The sequence below is a fragment of the Acomys minous genome (genome assembly GCF_964271855.1).
Source record: "Acomys minous genome assembly, chromosome: 1".
NCBI classification, from domain to species: Eukaryota; Metazoa; Chordata; class Mammalia; order Rodentia; family Muridae; genus Acomys; species Acomys minous.
In genome coordinates, this window is record NC_140483.1 from 156,134,581 (window position 1) to 156,155,086 (window position 20,506).

General features: G+C 45.0%; 1 protein-coding gene and 1 long non-coding RNA gene across 3 annotated transcripts in view; one reads left to right on the forward strand and one right to left on the reverse strand.

Annotated features, from left to right (window-relative positions):
• TNFSF15 (TNF superfamily member 15) overlaps nt 1-13,309 on the reverse strand; it is a 15,668-nt gene extending 2,359 nt beyond the window's left edge. Inside the window, exons 1-3 of one of the 2 annotated variants that reach the window (XM_084773784.1) lie at nt 12,902-13,309; nt 3,127-3,169; nt 2,076-2,114 (exon numbers count right to left, since the gene is read on the reverse strand). In XM_084773784.1, the coding sequence (XP_084629910.1) occupies nt 2,076-2,114; nt 3,127-3,169; nt 12,902-13,123 (304 nt within the window). In that variant the 5' untranslated portion in view covers nt 13,124-13,309. Of the gene's footprint in view, nt 1-2,075; nt 2,115-3,126; nt 3,170-12,895 lie in introns of both variants that reach the window. The other variant, XM_084773783.1, reaches the window with a different exon arrangement.
• LOC311592920 overlaps nt 1-20,506 on the forward strand; it is a 130,186-nt gene that overhangs the window by 80,401 nt on the left and 29,279 nt on the right. The window lies entirely within an intron of this gene.

Consider the following 20,506-nt stretch of genomic DNA (forward strand, 5'->3'; position numbering starts at 1 on the left):
CACACACACACGGGTGGGGGAAGAGCAAGCAACCCTGCCCATCACAATGCTGTGGTCCAATGTCACAAAGCAGGTAGTAATCGATAATGAATTACCTGAGCACATGTTGGGACCAGAGACTCAGAACATTTTGGCAATTCTTTTTCCACAATGACAGAACAAAATATAAGTCAATACAAATAGACTTGTGGACTGGAAGGAAGCTGGGCTTTGGGCCACTTGGGCCCAGTACCAACTCTGGTTCGGCACTATGCAAACCTCTTTCATCATCTGTGCAGATTGGTTTTCTCCTATGCACCTCAGTGTCTCATGTGAAAGCCAAGGAAAGGGTTCTGTGGAGCCTTGTCCTGAAGATTAAGTAGGCAGAACAAATGTGGGCGTTTTATAGAATACAATAAGCTGGGACAGCTGGGGTCATTTTTTTTCCTGTTCAAATAAAGCAGCATGTTTTATTTAGACAGACTAAAGAGAAAGCCTGTGACATTTTTACATTTTATATGTTCTTAAGCTTGCATCACTCCTAAATCTACATTAGATAAAACACATTGCCCAGTGCTTTATGAAATATGTCTGTAGTTAAAGGAAATGAATACACCGGAACTTGACTCAAATAGGTTCATTTGCATCTGATGCAACAAACACATCTTAGTCCTGTGGAAACTCACAGACATCACTATGATATGCTGATACTACAGCCTGAGGATAGCTTCTGTTTTAGCGGACAATTTAACAACTCATGCATCCAATAGGTGACCAGAAACCTAGAACCTGGACTTTCTAATGCAACAGTTTTTCTTCCTCTGGGTCACAACCATTGGAAAACACACATTTCTGTTGGTCTTGGACACACAGCTACAGCTCAGCAACAGAACTACAGTTATAATGTAGCAACAAAAAAGATTTACGGTTGGAGTCACCACAACATGAGGAACTGTATTAAAGGGTTGCAGCATTAGGAAGGTTGAGAACCACTGTAATCTAAGGTATCTTTTCCATTGCTGACTGGATTAGAGCTTTTTTTTTTTTTTTGCAAGCTTTGCACATGTCCCAAATGGATGTGAACTCCTCCAGTCTCTGCACTACGTGGCTTTTGGAAAGCTCTGGACCCTCCATATAGACATCTTTATCAGTCACACCTAGCAGTCTCTGTGTCTTCACTGTGGACGATGTAGTAATTGACATGTCTTCTCAGATGATGTGTAAACCCATCTCATTATGCCTCCAGAGAGGCAAGCCCTATCGCACTGAATGCAAGAAGCTGTGGCAGCTCAACAGCAGTCAGAGTTGGGATGAGAATCATGTTGGAGTTGAAACTGCAGTTTGGACAGCTTGACTGTGAACTTTTCCACGGCCTAACCAGCTGACTTTGAACATGCAAATCTTTGGTTGAGCCTGAGTTTTTTTCAGTGTTTTTCATTCGTGTATGTGTTGTGTGCTTCTTTCTCTGTGTGTGTGTGTTTAATTGTGTGTGTCCCTGTGAAAACCAGCAGTTGACTCCTCTGTTGTGTCCCATCTTATCTTTTGAGACAGATCTCACTGAACCTGGAGGTGACTGTTTCAGCTAGCCTGGCTGTCCAGTGAGCTTGTGCGATCTGACTGACTCTATACTCCAACGCACCCACATCACAGGTACATACCACCTTGTCTGGCTTTTTACATGGGTGCTGGGAATCTGAACTCTGGTTCTTAAACAAGAAGCATTTCACCCATGTGACTGTCTCCCCAACCCCTTCAAGTCAGCCCAAGGATCTTTCATCTGTTACAAGATCCAGAATTACCAGAAGGGCCAAGATGGAGGAAAGAAATTTCTGGATAGCTGGGTGTGTGCATGCCAGAGAAAGGCAGGAGAGAAAGGTAGAAGGCTGCCTGAAAAGGAGAGAGCGCTCAAGAGACATGGGCCCTTGGATCTATCACAGGAAAAAAAGCCCTTCAAAGTCCTTGAATTGCCAATTCTGTTACCAGTTTGAAATTATCACAGTGAGTTTTGGTAAGTATTGTGAAAAAAACCAAAGCAATCAAACAAAAAAACTCAGGTCTATGACCCATGGTGCTCAAGAAAGTGCAGGAAGGCTTACTTGTCAGGTGTGCCCTTGGCTTGGCTCTGGCAGGTGCATCTGTAACAAAAGGAGAAATATGCTTTGAGCAATGGGTAACCACAGAGTAAAGACAGAAGACAGTACCTGTGATGGGAGAGGACCGTTAAGTCCCATCCATTGCAGTTCCGTTTCATGACTTGTGGACTTTGGATTGGCATATTCTATCTATCTGTAAGATATACCGCTAGGGTTGTGGAGCACTCAGGAGTTAGAGTGTTGAGTACAAAGGACTTTGGGCAAGTTGCCTAGCCTGGCGCTCTGTTCGCCTATGTCTAAAATGGGCACAGCAATTTCTACCTTGAATGTTGTGTCTGTATGGTTCTTGGCTCTTAGTCAGGGCTGAATAAACCATGGAACATTGCTTTTTCTTTCTGCCTCTTCTGTGAGGGCCAGGTGATCTTTAACATTCTTTATGGTTCTTTTACTATATCCACTGAGAAGTACGGATGACTGAACAGGGACAGGGTAGGGAGTGAGTAGAACGTGCCCTGTCACCCCATGACCTTGACAGATCCTTTTCCTCTCTGGGCCCTTTCTCTCATTAGTCTTTGAGAAGGGCCTTATGATATCATGTTGGCTTTTGTATTAAAGTTAAGCATGTTCTATAGTGATAAAAATGGTGTTGATTATAAATAGCAAAATCTGTTGTTTGCTTATGCTGTTTTGGGAAGTGCTCTCATTTCTTAATAGGGGTTGACTAATTTCATCAACATTCACCTTGCCAGTAAGAATAACTACTGTCAGAGGTGAATGATTGTAGACATCTGGAATGATCTGTCTGGAGGCCACATTGCCTAGCAGATCCCTGAGCTGGGAGTTTGGATTCAGATCACATACCATAGGTATAGTCACAGCATTGTTTTGCTTTCTAAGCAACGAGGGAGGAGCTTTTTTATTCTCTAGGTCTGTCTACATCCCTTGGCTTAGCAACTCAGCAACTAAAGACAACCCCCTCCAAATGCTGACACGCTAAAACCATCAACAGTGTTCTTATCCCCCACAAGAAAAAGCATCAAGGATGAACACTTACAAACTGCCTGTGGTGAGGATTCAGACTCCTGGACTGGTATAGCCTATTGAGAAAGAAAGGTACAGTTCAGTCTATGTGTATGTAGCCCATTTTATCTCAACCCCTCACATAGCTGCCCATAAGAGTCCACTGCTGTCTAAGCTTTGGTCCTCTGCTGGGAGGGAATCTGACATCTCAGTCTGCATTGATCTTCTGGAGACCCCCGATGGCTTTCCTTTCTCTTGTCTTTGTGTCTTAGCTTGAGAGATTTTCCTACTCTATCTCTGGGCATCTCAGCATCCTATCATTGCTTGTAGTAAACAAGCAGTGGAAGTTACTTTATTTTTCCCACTATATTTTGAAGATTGGGACTATTCTTTTTATTGGCATACATATGCAGAGTGCACATCTCACGGAGGACTTCATAAAGACATCCTCACTCAAGTAATCATGTACTTGGACCATGTTCACCCTCTAATATTCTGTCCTTCTCCCCTCTTGCCTCCAGCTACTTGTTTTACCCCAGATAACCTGCTTTTCATTCCATATGCAATCCACCTCTCTATTTGATTGTATATAAATGACGATTCACACATTGAAAGAAAACACACAGCATTTGTCTCTTTGAGTCTTAAGAAATGATCTAGACAAAGAAATAATGACCACATCCCCTTCCCATCAGCCTTGCCATCCTTTGTTGTTTGCACAGAAACATGAAGAATCTCCGACCACCATCACAATTTTAGTTCATGAGTCAGTTCAGATTTCCCATGATAGAGAAAAAGCAACTGCCTTGGCACCAGGTAGACATGCACTTGGATTGTGGTTCTGTCCTTTGCCAAGGATAAGATCCTGTGGGAGACACCTTTGCTCTCTGAGTTTAGTATACCAATTTATAAACTTGGGATATGAACACCCATAAACCTAAAGGACTCACAGAATTGAGGTGAAGATCAACTAAGAAAATGCCCCAGTCAGTTTAAGGGACACATGGCAAATAGAAGAACTGCCACTCACAGGCCTGAGCACAAGGCTCAGGAACAAGGCAGGCCCTCAGCTTACTAACAATGATGCTATGTTTTCACACACTTGTACGACTATATGGATCTAGTAATTACACAGCCACTATTACCAGGCTATTTTCTACTGCCATTAACATCTGATATATGTCTACAACTGTGTGTGTGTGTGTGTATGTATGTATTGTGTCTGAGTGGATGTATCTGTGTGACAGCAAGGAAGCAGGCTCCAACACGGAAGAGTGCACACTAGCATGCCCAGGCCCTGCCTACTGCTCTATGGGTCCTCCTACAGCTGCTGGGTAGAGCTTCATGCCTTTGGTTTCTTCCTTTTATCTAGAGGGCTAACTAGAGAGAATTGTCTTATGATCAAGATTCTCTTATGCTCATAATCCTTCATGAGGTGGCTTTTCATGTACTTCATGACGCAGGACTATAATTTCAAATATCACATTTTATCTATTTTGTATGCATATGTACATGCACAGTGCATGCGTGGAGGTCTGAAGACAACTTGTGGAAATCTGTTTTTTGCTTTCACCATGCGGGTCCTAAAGTGAATGCTTTTACCCACTGAGCCATCTATCCTATCCTGACATCCCATATCCCATTGCTCACCTCACTTGCCACCATTACTCTTTTCTATGCCCTCTGTATTTCCAGCTGTAAGAGGAAACCACAGCATCCCTAAGTCAAGAGACTTAAAAGTACACAGAGTGCAGTTGTTGCTCATTTGCGCTGGCAGCTTACCCTTCAGCCTCATGGACCACTCTATCTATAGTGGATGTTATGCATATCTCCATAGTGGCGCTGGGGCTTGCAGAATGCCCTCCATCCCACATGCGGGGGAATGGCATGTTAACTCTGATCAGGTGACTCCAAAATCTCAAGATTGAAACTCTGCTCCTACATGGACAAGCTCCTGATGTGTTGAAGCAGAGGGCAAGAAGAGTCAACATGGTTAACGTGGGGGCAAGCTTGAGGTTCATTAAACAGAAGACTGACCCGGAACTGTGAAGGCCTATGGGAAATAAGTCTGAACAGATGCTTCCAGGTCCTGTACAGGTTGGCCAGATAAGGAAGGAGGATTAGCCACGCTGGATAAGTTAACTGCTTGTGTGAGAATAAGGACCAATGTCAAGGCTTTCTGCCTAGGAAGGAAGACACTGTGGATTTTCACCTAGTGTTTTGGAAAAGACTAACCAATTGCTGGGACAAGCTTGTCTAAGGGAAAAGGCTCAAGAGCCGAGCTGTCCTAATGCCTGCTTTACGCCAGGGCAGTGAGACATCTTTCCTGGTCTCTAGGCCTAGATCTTCCCATCACTTGTGGGTGACTCTGGAGTAATAAAGAGATGACAGCTCCCGGAGGCTGCTGCAGTAGTCTCCAAATGTAAATGCACCTGGACTCAGGCCACACCTCAAGAATGGGGCATCTGTCCTTAGCATGGCTTCTCAAACCATGGGGTGAAGAATTAGCACCCAAGTCTATCTCTTGTGATGATTTTTTTCCCTTTGTAGGAGAATTTGCTAGACAACGAGTCTGGTCTGTCCTTATCGCTCTATCCCCAGTGTGCAGGGAAGTGCTTGTGTGGCCACTGGATCATGTAATCTGCAAAATGTCAAGATGCTCAGGCCTCAGCAAGACAGAAGCTGTAAGGAGTGGGCAGCGGGGCAAAGCTCATATTCAATGACTTTAGCCAGCTTTTCACAACCTCAAAATCTAGGAGAGAGGTATTTTTGGTTAGATTGAAAGAGATTAATCCCTTCTTTTAGGCCCAAAGAGATTGCTCATCAGTTAAGAGAACTTCTTGCTCTTGCTGATGACCCATGTTCAGTTCCCGGCATCCATACAGTGGCTCACAATCATCTGTAGCTACAGTTTCGGGGCATCGGAAAAATCTTTGACCTCATTGGGTAGAAGATATGCATGTAGTACACATACACACAAGCAGCCCAAACACCTGCACACATAAATAAAGTAGTAAATCTAACAACAACAACAACAACAACATGCAAACAACTTAGCAACTTTTTAACAAATTAAAAGTGATAGCAATGACCTGTTAGCACCATGGTTTCTAAAGGGTCCCCAAAGGTCCGTGTGGAATATACTTGGGGCTCCAGAAATATTTATTGAAAGTTGCAAGGGATTGCAAGAAACCAGAGTCAGACAAAAAGAAAACAACAAGAAAGCACACTCATGATCGTATATACTAGTGAGACAGTGGGATGTCCAGGACATGCAGCACATATTAACTCTTGAAATATAACTGACACTTTTTCTACTTACCCTATTCCTTCCCCTTAACTTGCACATTGCAACACTCTCACTATTGTATGATATTTTTTCCTTTATGTTGATAAGTAGTGACCCCCTGGCTCAAACTGACTGTATACTCTGTCATGCACATTTATTGGCTGAATTTACTTTTTCAAACTGGGCAGAAGAAAGGCTGGAGGAAGGAGGAGCCACTTAGCCAAGTGTGCTTGCCTGCTGGGCTCTGCTGGGCATTTGGTGTATGAGCCTTTTAATAGTCTGTGCAAGCTGAGCTTCATCACAGCACGTTAAAGACCTTGAGAATAAAGTACTGACGGTCAAAGGTAGAGAGAGGGCCTGGGATCTGAACCCTTGGACCCAAATCAGAATCTGATGCACACCAGTGTTCCTATAAGTGTCAACAGGGAATACAACACAAGCAAGTTAGCAGAGAGTCAGTCTTTGAGATTTCCTGGCATTTCCCCAGAAAAATCCCTGTGAGTGTATTTTAATGAATGATCCACTTAGCCTTCCCTCCCACCTCTGTAGTCACCTGCTCCATCTATCCTGTTCACAAACAGGAAATTATGTTCACTACTTGCTGCCATAAACACTGCAATTGAAAAGACATCCGTGTTTTATGACCCACAACACTCTCCCCATGCTGAACCCCGCACGTCTCGGAGAAATCAGGGTATTTGAGGCTTCCTTTCCCTATGTTTTTACAAGGACACATCCAACTGGAAATGGCTCATCCCGAGGCCATTTTTATTGTGTCATCTTCTGTATTGGCCTGGACCAGGCTTGTCATGGTATATTTGACCTGGCACAGAGTGAAGAGTCAGGAGTTTACAGCAGAGCAAATTTGGAAATCCTAACTTTGTTATTTTTTGCCTCCTGATTCTGGCATGTTAGCTGACCTCAGTGATTCTTTCCTGGCAGGACTAACCTTCTGGCTCAGAGAGACCACGCTTACTGTCTATATCAATTCAGTTCATTTCCCTCTTTCTTTGGGCCCAAGCAATCCTCCTGTACTTTGGTGTCTCCACTTTCTTCTCTAGGGTTTTACAGTTTTGGCTGTAAACAGAAGTTGCCGTTGAATCAGTTTTCTGAGAAACAATAGACTTTAGGATCCCTTAGGAGAATCTAGGGTGGATTTACTCCATTCCCCAAGCACGTACACTGCATAGTTTGCTTCTAGACTCTGCCTTTTCAGAATGTAAATGTGTTGAGGAAGCGCAATTAACCCCTGCCCACCTCAAATGGACTTGGTGCTGCTGTTCTCCGCCCCTGTGTTGCATGAGGTTCAGGCTGGGTGACAACCTTATGCTGTGCTAGGGCTGTGGTGTCTGGGGTGGGAGGTAGGGGACAGGGGGGCGTGGCTGGGTGAGGATGCGGGAGTTTGCCAAGCTGGAATGGTGCTTGCTATGGTGCAGGATCACGTGAGTGAGTGACAGCGCGGCTCAGGAAGTAACCGGTTGTGTGTGAGCTGCAGCATTGATCACCTAGGATGCACATCTGCAGCCTGCTCTCTTGTTCTGCCTTTGACCTGCTCCTGTCTTTCCAGCCAGCTGCTCACAACCGAGCTCTTTTAGATAAGCCACCCCTCCAAATGGGGCCTCCTCAGGTTACAGCAGGGCGGCATCACTAAGAGAGCAGCAGGCACATGGCTCTTCTAGCTCAGCCAGTCTGTTTCTTCTAGACAATGCTGAGGATGATTGTTTACCTTCTAAACAGGAAACAGCTTGGGCAAGATGGGAGGTCTGTCCAAGGTGGAGTGGGTAGGGAAATCCTCTGGGGACTATCCCTTCTTTGCCTATAGCTTTCCTCTTAGAATTCCCAAGACAGTGCTAGGGAGAGAGCTCACTCATTCCCTCACTCGATGGACAGAGTCTGAGGCCCAGGCAAGGCTGATATGTTGCCCAGTAACCACAAGTGACTGTCTTTGCCAGGCACCACTGGGCACCCTTCCAAGTGGACATAGAGCTAGCATTTATTGATCGTTTACTGTGCTCCGGACTTTTCTGGAGTGGGCGTGGGTGGGTGGGTAAATGAATGAGGTGGTGGAGGGAGTGCAGGAAAACAGTGGATGCGTGGATTTTCTGAAAGGTGGAGAAATGAGATTCAAGGGTCCTGAGGAGAATATCAGGAGAGTCTTGAGAGTCTGGGGGAGGGGTACAGAGGCATCAGGAGTTCAGCATGGAGCAGAAAAACTGACTACACTGTCAGGAGATTCGCTGTGCAGCATCCAGTACCATTCTATGTCTGGCATGAAGCCCAGAGGCTTCAGCATATCCTGAGCCAGGGGTGGGGGTGGGGTGGGGGCGTGGGCAGTGGGCTGGGGAAGGGGTGGGGGTGGGGGAGTGGAGGTGGGGAGGAACAAAGACCTGTCCTTAGGTGCAGGACCAGGGCCGCTGTTCTGGAGCAGTGGCAACTGTTCCAGTCCCTGGACCATTATTGTCAAATGCCATTGATAAAAAGAGTAGTTAGAAAGGAGAGGTGGTGCTGATAGGGCAAGACTGAAGTGCAGAAGGGGCCACAGAGACGCTCATAAGTCAAGAAAAGGCCCACAGCACCCAAACCTGCTCTCTGGCCCTGGATGGCAGATTCCATAGCAGGTGGGGGAAGTTGTGCTGTGTGAAGTAGTCTCCCTGCGCAGGGAATTTCCCTCCTCAGCATGATGTAAGAGCTCCTGGTGGCTAATCCCCAGCACTGCCAGACACCTTGCATACCTGGTTTTTAATTACCTACATTTCATACAGATGTAAACAGAGGCCATAGGAAGGAAGATGACATGCCAACTAGTGGCCCAGCTACAATTCAGACCGGGTTTTTTTGAGATTTCGACTCAGTACGCATGGCCTTTCCAAAATGCAAATCAGCCTACTGTCTTCCAAAATTCGGAAGATCCGAAAACACTATACTACCTCTTCTTTTTTTAAAATAGGGAATACGTGCATTTTGTTCAAGGAATGTTTATAAACATCGTTTCCCCCCTCTCCCCACGCAGTGGCTCAGTCACTCACTTCCCCTCCTTGGATGTTCACAGAAGCCGTATGTTTTCAGCTCTTCCGGGTATACTCCATGTGTTTATAAGTGCACACATGTAGGGGAACTGTTTAAATAAGCAAGCACGTGCTGTTATGTATACCATGAGCTACTTGGCTCCTTACACGGAACTCCTAGGTGCTGGACTGGGTCTGCTTGCCCATATAAAACTACAATCTCTTTGGTGCATCTAAGCAGATCACCTGTTATGTGCATCACGTCTTGGTTTAAGGATTATTCAATAATAGAAGTATTTCTGGGTTGGGAGACAATTTTGTTTCCTTGACATAAGAGTGTCAGGCCACCTCTCTGATTTACACACTTCCCACCCCTCCCCGCATTCCTAATTTCCTCTTGAGCTACATGTCCTAGGTGAGTGATTCTGTATTAGATTTGATCTGTGCGTGGGGTTGACATGGGGGTGCTGGTAGTGGCTGTGGCTGTCCTCCATGGCATTTCTGAAAGCGTTCTTTTAGTGATGTGATGCCTGGAACCAAGCGCAGTGTGAATGAGCACCACTGCCCCAATGCGGAGCAGGGCTCAAGTTGTCTGGTTTTAAGCTTGGACCTGCCTCTGGCTAGAGGCACAGGTTTATGTAAGTATCTTTATTCCCCCCCCCCCACCCCTATCCCTCATCCCCCTCAGTTTTCCTATCTGCAAAACAAAATATGGTTTACTTTGAACTCAAAGGAAGTCTTTGAAGAAGACCTCAGGCATTAGCCATATATTCCACAGGTGCCATCCTGGACTCTTGCAGAAAACCTTTTTTTTTTTGGAGCCAAACGACCCCTGCTCTGGGGCCAGGCTAGGGAACACCAGAACTTCCCCAGCATCCTTTTCAGTCTCATGCATCAACCTCGAAGCTCCCTGAGGCCCAAGATCAAATTTCTATGGTGGTTGTCCAATCATAGCATGATGATCATATCCTAGTATCCCTGGGCATGTGGCTCAGCCACATTCCAGACATACAAAATGCCCCTGCACATGGCTCATTAATACTATTGCGTGCTGATAGAAACACCCCCTTTGGCAGAAAAGCAAACAAAACTCAAAGACCTGAAACCAGGAGCCTGTTTGCCACTTGGCCAAAAATGTCTGAGCTAGGTTGTGAGCCCTGGGACCTGAGGGCCTTATTTTGGCTTCCTTTTCCCTCCTTGGAGCTCACATTCTGCTCTCTCCCCTGAGTCAGTAATTCTCTATTAGGAACCCCAGTTCCATCTCTGCCCTTCTCAGCATGGCTCCTTTCTGGTGAGGCTAACCTCTTGGCATGGCTGTTCCCTGGCTTCTTTGGGTCCTGACTTTACTTGAGTCTGGTCAATGGGATTAAAGATCTAGAGGGAAATATGGCCATGTTTCCTTCCCCCTCTGCCTGCACTTTTCTCTGTCCAAACGTTTGCATCCTCCAGTTAGGCCCTTTCTAAGGATGAGCTAGCTCCCTGCTACATCCCTCTACAACAGTGCTTCTCAACCTTCCTAATGCTGGGACCCTTTAATACAGTTTCTCTGTGAAATTGTTTCATTGCTACTTCGTAACTCTAACTTTGCTACGGTGATGAATTGGGTTATGAATTATAATGTAAATATCTGATACGCAGGATTATCTGACATGCTACTATTTGGGGTTTGAGACCCACAGGTTGAGCATCTCTCTAAAACATCTAAAGATCCTTTTACCCCATGCCAAGGGATTGGTGGTGGCTGCTTCTCAGGCTACCAACCCTGGGTGCTCCCAGATGTTCAGTGCTCCCTCTGTCTGTGCAGCTCAGCAAACAGGCCCTTCTTCAAGCCCCCTGCCAGCTGTTTCATAAATGTTTTTCTCCCTTAAGCTCTGGCTTGAGTGGCCGGCTGCTTCTTTTCAGGACCTAGATGGCTCCATGCATCCCAGTATTGGCCCTTCCCCCCTTTTCTTTCCTGTTTTGATGCATTAAGATGTCCAGTAGCCTGGTTAAGCAACAGCTCTAGGGATCCCTGTTTGTCCACCCTGCAGGGGATTGCTTTCTTTATGGTGTGATGGGGGTATTAGGTTATTAGTGCATGGGAGTCAGGGAGGCAAGGAGGGGATTCTGGGGTGTTGCGGTTTGTGATGACACCCAGCGCCTTTCTTTATGAGTCTTCGTGTCTGGTCACTGCTCCTGCCAGTTCCTTTCCCTGGACTGCAACTAGATGGCCTTCTCTAGCTTCTGCTAACACAGGGATTGCAGACAGTATCCTGGGTAGGAAGATCTTATTAATATGTCAGGGATCCCTTCAGAGTCCAGGGAGGCACAGATTGCTAGAGGCCACGTAGGAATAACTTTGCTCAAGAACAGCTGCCCTTCTGAGTGGCGAATTCCCTCGAGTGCCTCAGTTGGAGTGTGTGTGTGTGTGTGTGTGTGTGTGTGTGTGTGTGTGTGTGTGTGTTTCCTGGGGTCACAGCCTGACCTCCCATTTCCTCCCTCCCTACAGCTCCCTTCTAAGATAAGCAGACTTCTTGGCTTATCGCCACATATCTACATTTTATAAACCATGGCATGTGGCTGCCTGACTCACTGTTTGTTGACCCTGATGGAGTGGCGGGAGTTACACATTAGCCACAGTGTGGAAACTGCCCAAGACTGATTAGAGATCAGGTTTTTCAATTAGGCTGCCTATTTTCCCTTTTAGAATTAAATTTTGGGACTAAAATTGAATTAGCCATCACAGACCATGCAGGGCTTTTCCCCCTAGAGAATATTCTTTAAATAACACATTTTTGATCTTTCAGATCCTTCCTGAAAGTCCCCAAGCCCCACTTTAAGTCTCCTCCTGAACACCCATCCCCTCACTTTCTTAACTACTCTCATATCCTTTTGGGGGCTAAGCATCTCTCGAGCCCCACAAGTCCTTATAGGCAGTAGGCTCTTGGTTGCGTACTGAAAAATATTTCTAAACCCAAGAAGGGGAATTAGTTAAATACATTTTAGCACACACATGTATGAACATAATACAGCCATCTACACATAATGCTTCCATGGAGTCATTACCATAGAAACAAAATCATCCTATGTAGGAAGCTCAGAATAACCCCCTTTTATTAAAAATGGAAAGGAATTATATACTTTACATCACTAATTGTTTTCACCTCTAAGAATTTCTATTCTTTCCCCTCAATAATCATACATTATGTAATATAATTTAAGAGTAGTTTGTTTTTAAGGAAAATGAATGTTTCCAAAGTACCAGCACACTTATTGTAATCATCAAAAAATACATGGAGTGTGAAGTTATTCTTGCATAAGCATGGGATGAAACAATTCAGTTCTCTGGAAGCACAGAGCTAAGAACCAGATGGGACCGTTCCACCTCTCATCCTCCCTTTCTGTATTTACTTCGTTCAGGGATGCTAGCAGTGCTACCCATGAACATCTCTGTCCAAGCTGGACTATGTGGCTGGACCATGTCCCGCAGAAAGGCCACTGATTCCCTAAGCAGGAACAAATTTACTTACCCGCACCTTACAGTCTTTTCCCGGGACCTGGAGCCGGCCAACCATCAGGAAGGTGCTAAGTCCTGCCAGGATGGGAAATGACAGCAGGCAGCAGGTGAGAGCCAAGCATGCTTGGTTCCTGGCGGCGAGCCTGGCCCTGGCCTCTGGCCTGTTTCTGCAGCCATCCGGCAGCGGCAGCGTTTCCACTCTGGCTGCTTCCCCATAGCCCAGCCCCAGCTCCTCTGCCATGCTTCTGCTGTCTTGGAGACACTTCTGACTCTTTCTGACCAGAGGCCCCCCATTAAATAAGACAGCAGTTGTCACACTTTAATGTGAATGCTTTGCCTCTCCTCCCCCTTTTTTTTCTGCCCCTCCCCCTGACAGCCCTCTGTAGCCCGCCCTGCTTGGCTAGGGAATGTGCCGCCTACAACAGAAACCAAGTTTGGTTTAAGGAGAAAAAAAAAAAAAGAAGAAGAAGAAGAAGAAGAAGAAAGCTTTCCCAAGCGTATTTATATACAGTATGATCATGTGCTCTTTCCTTCATTTACAGAAGGAAGTCAGGAAAGTCCCTGGGGGAGGAGAACAAGAATACATCAAGTCAGTGGGTGTGGCAAATTAAAATGTACCTGCTCCCTGCACTGGACTCCTGCCAGCTAAGCTGGTCTGGGGAGTGCTGTTCCTTTTAGAAGTGAAAGTGAGGGACTGGGAGGCGTGTGGCTTGCAACAGGAAATGGAAATCACGTTTATATTTATTAGCCCTTTGCCAAGTGCCTCTGAGCCTTTTGCTCCTGCAGCAACTCCCTGTCAGTGTACAGAGGGAAGCACCAAGGCTCTGAAAGGTAGAGAGGTACCTGCCCTGGGTCATTGTGGGAGTGAGAGAGCAGGAAGATGTCCATTCTAAGTCACCATCAGGCATGGGCATTACCTGTGAAACATACGGATATTTCTAACCTGTTGACCACAGTCCCAAGCAGAGAGTATTCGGCCATAGTTAGAAGTAACCATCAGAGAGATAAGGCCATGGATTTCTGTGTTCCTTTATCCCCAAGTTAACTGACTCCCAATGATTTACCTTACCTATGTTCTCTGTGGACAGGACAAGGGTATGGCAACTGACAAGGGGTAATGTTCACAAGCACTTGCTTTTAAAATTATTGCTGGGAGTTTAGTACATCAATCAATCAACTTATTTCATCCGGAGACAGCTGTTTTTCTTTTTCTCTTCCTTTATTTCTTTTCTCTTTCTGTTCTCCCTCCCTCCTCCCTCCATCCCTGCAGCCACCCCCACCCCACCCCCCACCCCTTTCTTTCTCTTTGGAGACAAAATCTTACTGTGTTGCTTTGGTTGTCTTAGAACTCACTAGGTTGACCAGGCTAGCTTTGAATTCACGGAGTACTGGATTAAAGGCACATAGCAGTACCACACCTGGTTCTGAGATGACCTTTTCAGGTGGTTCTGCTTTTCAGATGAGGAGACTGATGCACAGACAGGGAGTGCCCATGAAAGGACAGGGACTCGGGCAGGATGGCTATCAACCATAATCATTGCATCCCACTGCAGATGCTACCATTTGGGGTACACATAGGTTCTCCTGTACCTGCTCTGTTTGGAGGAGTGGACTCCCTTTAGTGAGAGCGTAAGGAGGCCTTCTGGAAAAGGAGGTGGGGTTTGAACTTAGTCTTGGAGGCAGGGAGGGGTGACACCAGAGGAGTGTAGAGGAGCCTATATAAAGGTGGGCTATAGAAATTAGGAAGCCATGGCCAGCGAGATGGCTCAGCAGGTAAAGGTCCTTGCTGCCAAGCTTGATGTCTTGAGTTCAATTTTGGAAACCGATATGGGAGAAAGACAGACTTGACAAGTCATTCTCTGACTTCTACGTGTACACGGTGGCACATACACATGCAGGGTAAATGAATAACTAATTAATTTTTGAAGTTGGGGAAAGAAAAAAAAAAAAAAAGAAGAAACCAGGGATCTAAAGTGGCCACTGCATGTCCTTGTTCGGTGACCCCTTGTGCCTGATAAAATGGTGCATCTCTGAAGTGACCACAGTACTTCCTTTAAAAAAATATATTTTATTAATTTATTCATATTACATCTCAATTGTTATCCCATCCCTTGTATCCTCCCATCACAATATTTTCTTACACAACAAACATGTGCATATCATAGAGGCCAACAGCGTTGCTCTTGTTTATTGATGCCAGGGAAGTAAAAGTGAGTTTGCACAAAGATCTGTGCATGAATATTCATAATGGTTTTGTGTATAATAACTTAACATAACCCAAATGCCCTCTGGTGGATAAGGTTAAACAAATTGGAGCATCTCTACCATGGTACAGAACTCAGTCATTGAAAGAAATGTTAAGTTACAATAGCAAACATCTGGGCAAATCTCAAAGATTCATTGCTTAATAGGTTGGTTCAATCAAGCAGAGGTAAGCAGGGGGACATAAAAATCTCACTTTGATGGAATGAACCTCAGCAGATGCTAGGTAAGAATCTGGTAAGAAACCACTGCCAGGAGGTGCGGAATGGGGCCATGATTTAGCACCTTCCCTCCCAGCTTTGATGGTGGTACAGGAAAGCAACAGAAACAGAGAAGCCAAGTCTCAACATGAAGCATTCAATGTCAGAGAAGAGTATTGAAGACAGTATCATATCCTGTTGGAGGAAGGGGATGCAGGAAAGGTTTCTGAGTACAGCTGAGGAATACAGAATACATGGGCATAGGAAGAGGGAGATGCATATGTGTGTCTACACACATGTGTCATAGTATGGGTGTTTGTGTGCATGTATATATAATGTTTGTGTACACACACATGTACCATAGCATGCATGTGCGCATAGGTCAAAGGACAACCTTGGACATCAGTTCTTGCTTTCCACATTGTTTCAGATAGCAATACCTGTTTGCTGCTGTGTAGACCAGCCTAGCCTATCTGAAAGCATCTGGAGATTCTCCTGTCTCTATCTCCTGTTTTCCTATAGGAGTCGTGGAATTACAGATGTTAAAGATGTGCACCATCACACCTGGCTTTATGTGAGTTCTAGGTACTTGAACTCAGTTCCTCATGCTTAGGTTGCACACTTTACTCACTGAGCCATCTCCCTAGATCTCTTCTTCTTCTTCTTCTTCTTCTTCTTCTTCTTCTTCTTCTTCTTCTTCTTCTTCTTCTCCTCCTCCTCCTCCTCCTCCTCCTCCTCCTTCTTCTTCTCTTTCTCCTCCTCCTCCTCCTTCTTCTTCTTTTTCTTCTTCTTCTTTCTCTTGATTTGAGACAGGTTCACTCTATGTGGTCTCGGCTGTCCTGGAACTTACTATGTATAGGCTGGTCTTGAACTCACAGAATTCTGCCTGCCTCTGCTTCCTGAGTGCTGGGACTAAAGGTATACACCCCTATGCCCACTATGTTTTAACTAATCTAGTAGATGTGAAGTATTAGCTCATTATGGCTTTAATATGCATTTTTGTAATGACCAATGATGGGAATAACTTTTTAATGTTTACTTTCCATCTATAAAATCCTCTGTGGTGACTTAGACACCTATTTTGGGTGCTATAAGTATTTCTTCTTTTCAGCATTCTCAGTGGATTCAAAGACAAAATGATAATCAGCTTGTAGATAAAGAAGGAGCTAAGGTGCTCATTGCTGAAATAGCAAAAGCTAGGCAAAAATCCCTCCTAGTTCATAAAGTCCATGTAAGAGTCTTCTCTTGTCCACCTGGAATATGTTTGCATATTCCTGGCAGACACTTGAATCTACCAGTAACCAAATCCTATGAAGGTATTCCTCCACCTGTGGTACAGATTATGATAGAATGTCACCACGATAAACCCCGTCAAAGGAGAAGATATTGTAAGTTGAAATCATATTTAACACATCTCATCTCCCAAACATCACAGCTTAGTGCATAGGGCACTGCGGAGTTTCTGTTGAGTGGCTCATGAGGGCTAGCATTTACTGCTAGAGCTGCTGCTATGAATCTCCAGAGAGTATGTCCGCAGACTGCTAGGTAGGAAAAGATAAAAACTACGCATTGCTTTTATACCATCATAAAGGGGAAAATGTAAGTCAAACTTTATACACTGGAGGCCATCTACAAATACAATGTCTTTCCTTTCCATATGTATCTGTGCCAAATCTTAATTTATAAATTAGACACAGTAAAAAAAAAATCACTGCAATAACTGACTATAAAATAGAATAATTATAACAATAGACTCTAATAAAACTTCCAGCATCACAACTGAGGCACTTTGAATCCTCTCTAATAAAGTGAGGATTTACTTTATTGCTAGCATGATGACACTGTGACAGGTCATCTGGTCCTCAAGATGGCTACCAGCTGCTTCACAGTAAGGTAGCAAGGACAACACAGGAGCAACAACAGAAGCACTGCTTGCCTTGTGTTGAGTCGGGTAAGACATAAGAAGAGTCACATTTCTGTGGATGGTAAGCAGTTCACAATGTAGGAATTGTTCATTTCTGGAACTAGCACCTAAGTAGCTTAGAAACTAAAGTATATAGGGGAATGATCTTAGTTTAAAAGATGGTCGTTACAAAGAACATCACTGAAAGGAGGCCAAGATGTAGAGAGAGGAGGCATAGGGTAGGAGGGTACTGTGAAAGCAAAAATGGTGAAAGTACAATGACATGTAGGTGAGAAAATGTCCTCATGAAACTTAATGTTTTATACACCAACTAGAAACTTTAATTAAAAAAAAAAGAAAAGAATAAGCTTCCTTGAGAAGAGATGTGTGAGCCATGACCTAACAGAGATAAGAAGGCTGTAGGTGTCTTGGCGAAGAGTGTTTCTGGTTGTGAAGGAGGCCTGGGTGCGTGTTCAAAGAACATAAAAATCAAGGCACCTAGATGAAGAGGCGGGAGAAGACAAGGAGGGTGAAGTTGGGGTGGTGATGGAGGCAGCTGTCCATGTTGGGTCTTCTCAGGGAAGGGGGAAGACTTTGCTTTGTCTTCTAGTGAGGTATGGGTCTTGGAAGACACAGGGCTAAGAAGCTGTCAGGTTTTGATTTTAGTATGAAAAGATCTTGTTGGCTACTGCTTTGAAAGCAGCCCGAGTTAAGAGGGGGCCCGGAAGACAAGCTTGAACATTTTTTTCTGATCATCTGGGAGAAGAGTGATGGCATTTTGGATAACGTATCAACAACAGCAAGGTCTCAAGAAAGAACAGATTTAGGCTATCTTTTGGGGTAGAGTGTCTGTCCTTTTCTTGCAAAGCTGGACAAAGGAAAAACTCTCAGTGCAGTGTTTCCTGTTTACTTAAGCCACTTTGGATATCAATCCCCAAACTGAACACATCTAGAGGATTTCCTTAGTGATTCTAAATTCAGCTCTATTGAGAATAAAGGTGGCATGTCACAGAACTCGGGTCATCACTGTTGGTGGCATCTGTCAGCGGAGGTAGTGGTGGTGGGGGTTAAACTGGTTCAGGGCACAATTTTTAAACCCATGTCAATGTCATTTAGAAATACATCAAGCTGCTCCCAGAGGAGCAGGAGCCTAGTGCTTCAAAGACAGGACTTTGAGAGGAAATTAATTGATTGGAAAAATGATCCAAATCATTTCTACTCTCCGGGATCCATTCTTTCCCCGAAGTGGGACTGTAAAATGGGATGGGGCCTGAATTCTGCACAATGTCCAGGGTTTCTGTGGCTCTCTCTGCCCTTCCTCTGCTCATCTTTTGGTTTCCCCACCATCTCTGCAGACCCTTTCTAGCATCCTGGTTTGGGAGCAGCTCTTTCCCAGGGCGTACTGTAGAAAGCTCCCCATGGTGTGCCACGGAGAATGAGACTGGGCAATTGAGAGGTGTCAGCAGATGTTGTCCCTGTTGCTTCTTGATTGGGGGAAGTGATTTTTTTTTAATTTAAAAATTATTTATTTTATATTTTGATATAATAATATATTTATGTCACTCTCTCCACAGTCATACGCACACACACACATACACACACACACACACACACGCACACACAGGCACACACATATCCATCCCTTCCTGTTTTTTCAAATTCATGTCCTTATTTTCATTAATTGTTGTTAAGTATATCTTTCTGTATGTACATATATGTTGCTAAATATGTAAATACAACCTGCTCAGTCTGTAGATTGTTATTGGTATGTCTGTTTCAGGCCTGGACATTTGGTACTGAGTAACCAGACTCTCCCACTTTCAGCATCCTTTCCCCATCCATGTTGCCTATGGTTGTTGTCCTTGTTCGGCTCATGCATCTATCATGGTAGTCCTGCCAAGATTTCATACTCAGTTTTTGCCTTGTGTCCAGCCCATGCTTCAGTTATGGATGTCTTATCACATAGCATTGTTCTTGGTGCACCGATGCTACCCACTAGTCTGCAAACATCTCACAGGCAACGGATACGCTTTTAAAACTGATCAATGTTTCAAGTGCAGGACATAACTGCTAAATAAATATTTGGGGGGGAACACTACATGTGGCCAGCACCGAGAGAGCAGACATCAGTGTTGAGACAGGTTATTGCAGGCTGAAAGGGGTCAGGACAGCTCAAAGAGTGGTTTGGCTTGGAGTTTCTGAAAAACTCCATGGATGGAGATATTGAGAAGAAGGATGGAACTGAGGGCCATTGTTAGTGGTGATGTGGGGATATTAAAAGTAAATCTCATCCAGAATTGCATGCTTGACAACACCTGGCCCTTGCTACAAAGAGTCAACATTGCCACTCTTGTGGTTAGTACTACAGGGAAGCCTAGAAGATTACCAGGGAATTGATGTTGGTTGGGTTAGGGAAGAGGGAAAACAAGAACAAAAGCCTCAACACCATTGCCCATATTCTGGATGGTTCTCAGAGTCATGCATATGGGGCACATCCACACACATGGGTGTGCACAAATGCATGTGTGTGAATGGAGGCCAAAGGCAACCCCAGATGTCATCCCCTAGACGATGCTCACCTTGATTATTTGGACAGTCTCTTACTGGCGTGAATCTTGACAATTAGACTAGGCCAGCTGGCCATGGAGCTCCAGGGAACCTCCTGTCTATATCTCCTCTTATAGCCTCTGTGGGCTTGAGCTCAGGATGTCCTCTTGGTCTAAAGGCAAGCACCTCCCCAACTGACCTATCCCCTCAGCTCTAAGGGGTCTGTATCTGTATGATCTTTCTCGACTCCCACCCCGCCTTGGCTGGTAGGCACTGTTGCTCTGATTCTGAAGAGCAGGAAACAATGCTGCTTTCTCAGAGTCCCCAATGGAAGGAGTGGGGGAGGACAAACTGAAGATGAACTTGGGTCCCCAGGATGCCGAGTCTATACTCTATTACTTCTGGATGTTGTGGCAGGCAGAGGCCAGAGTTAGTTAAAGAAACAAGATAGGGCTTCACGCAGGGCAGGGTGTGAGAGATGAGCAGGGCATGAGGCAGCTGAGAGGGTGGGGAGCTCCTCCAGAAAGGGCAGATTTCCAGTCTGTCTGAACTGTGTTGGTGTCCCCCCCTTCATAACCGTGAGAGTCCCCTGAGGGCTACCAAGTTTATCACGGTTCTTCCCATGGGCTGCTCTGTAGCTGGACACAAAGCTGAGGCTCTGTGGAAGGAAAAGTGTTAGAACTCATGCCAAGTGCAACAGTTTTGGAATTTA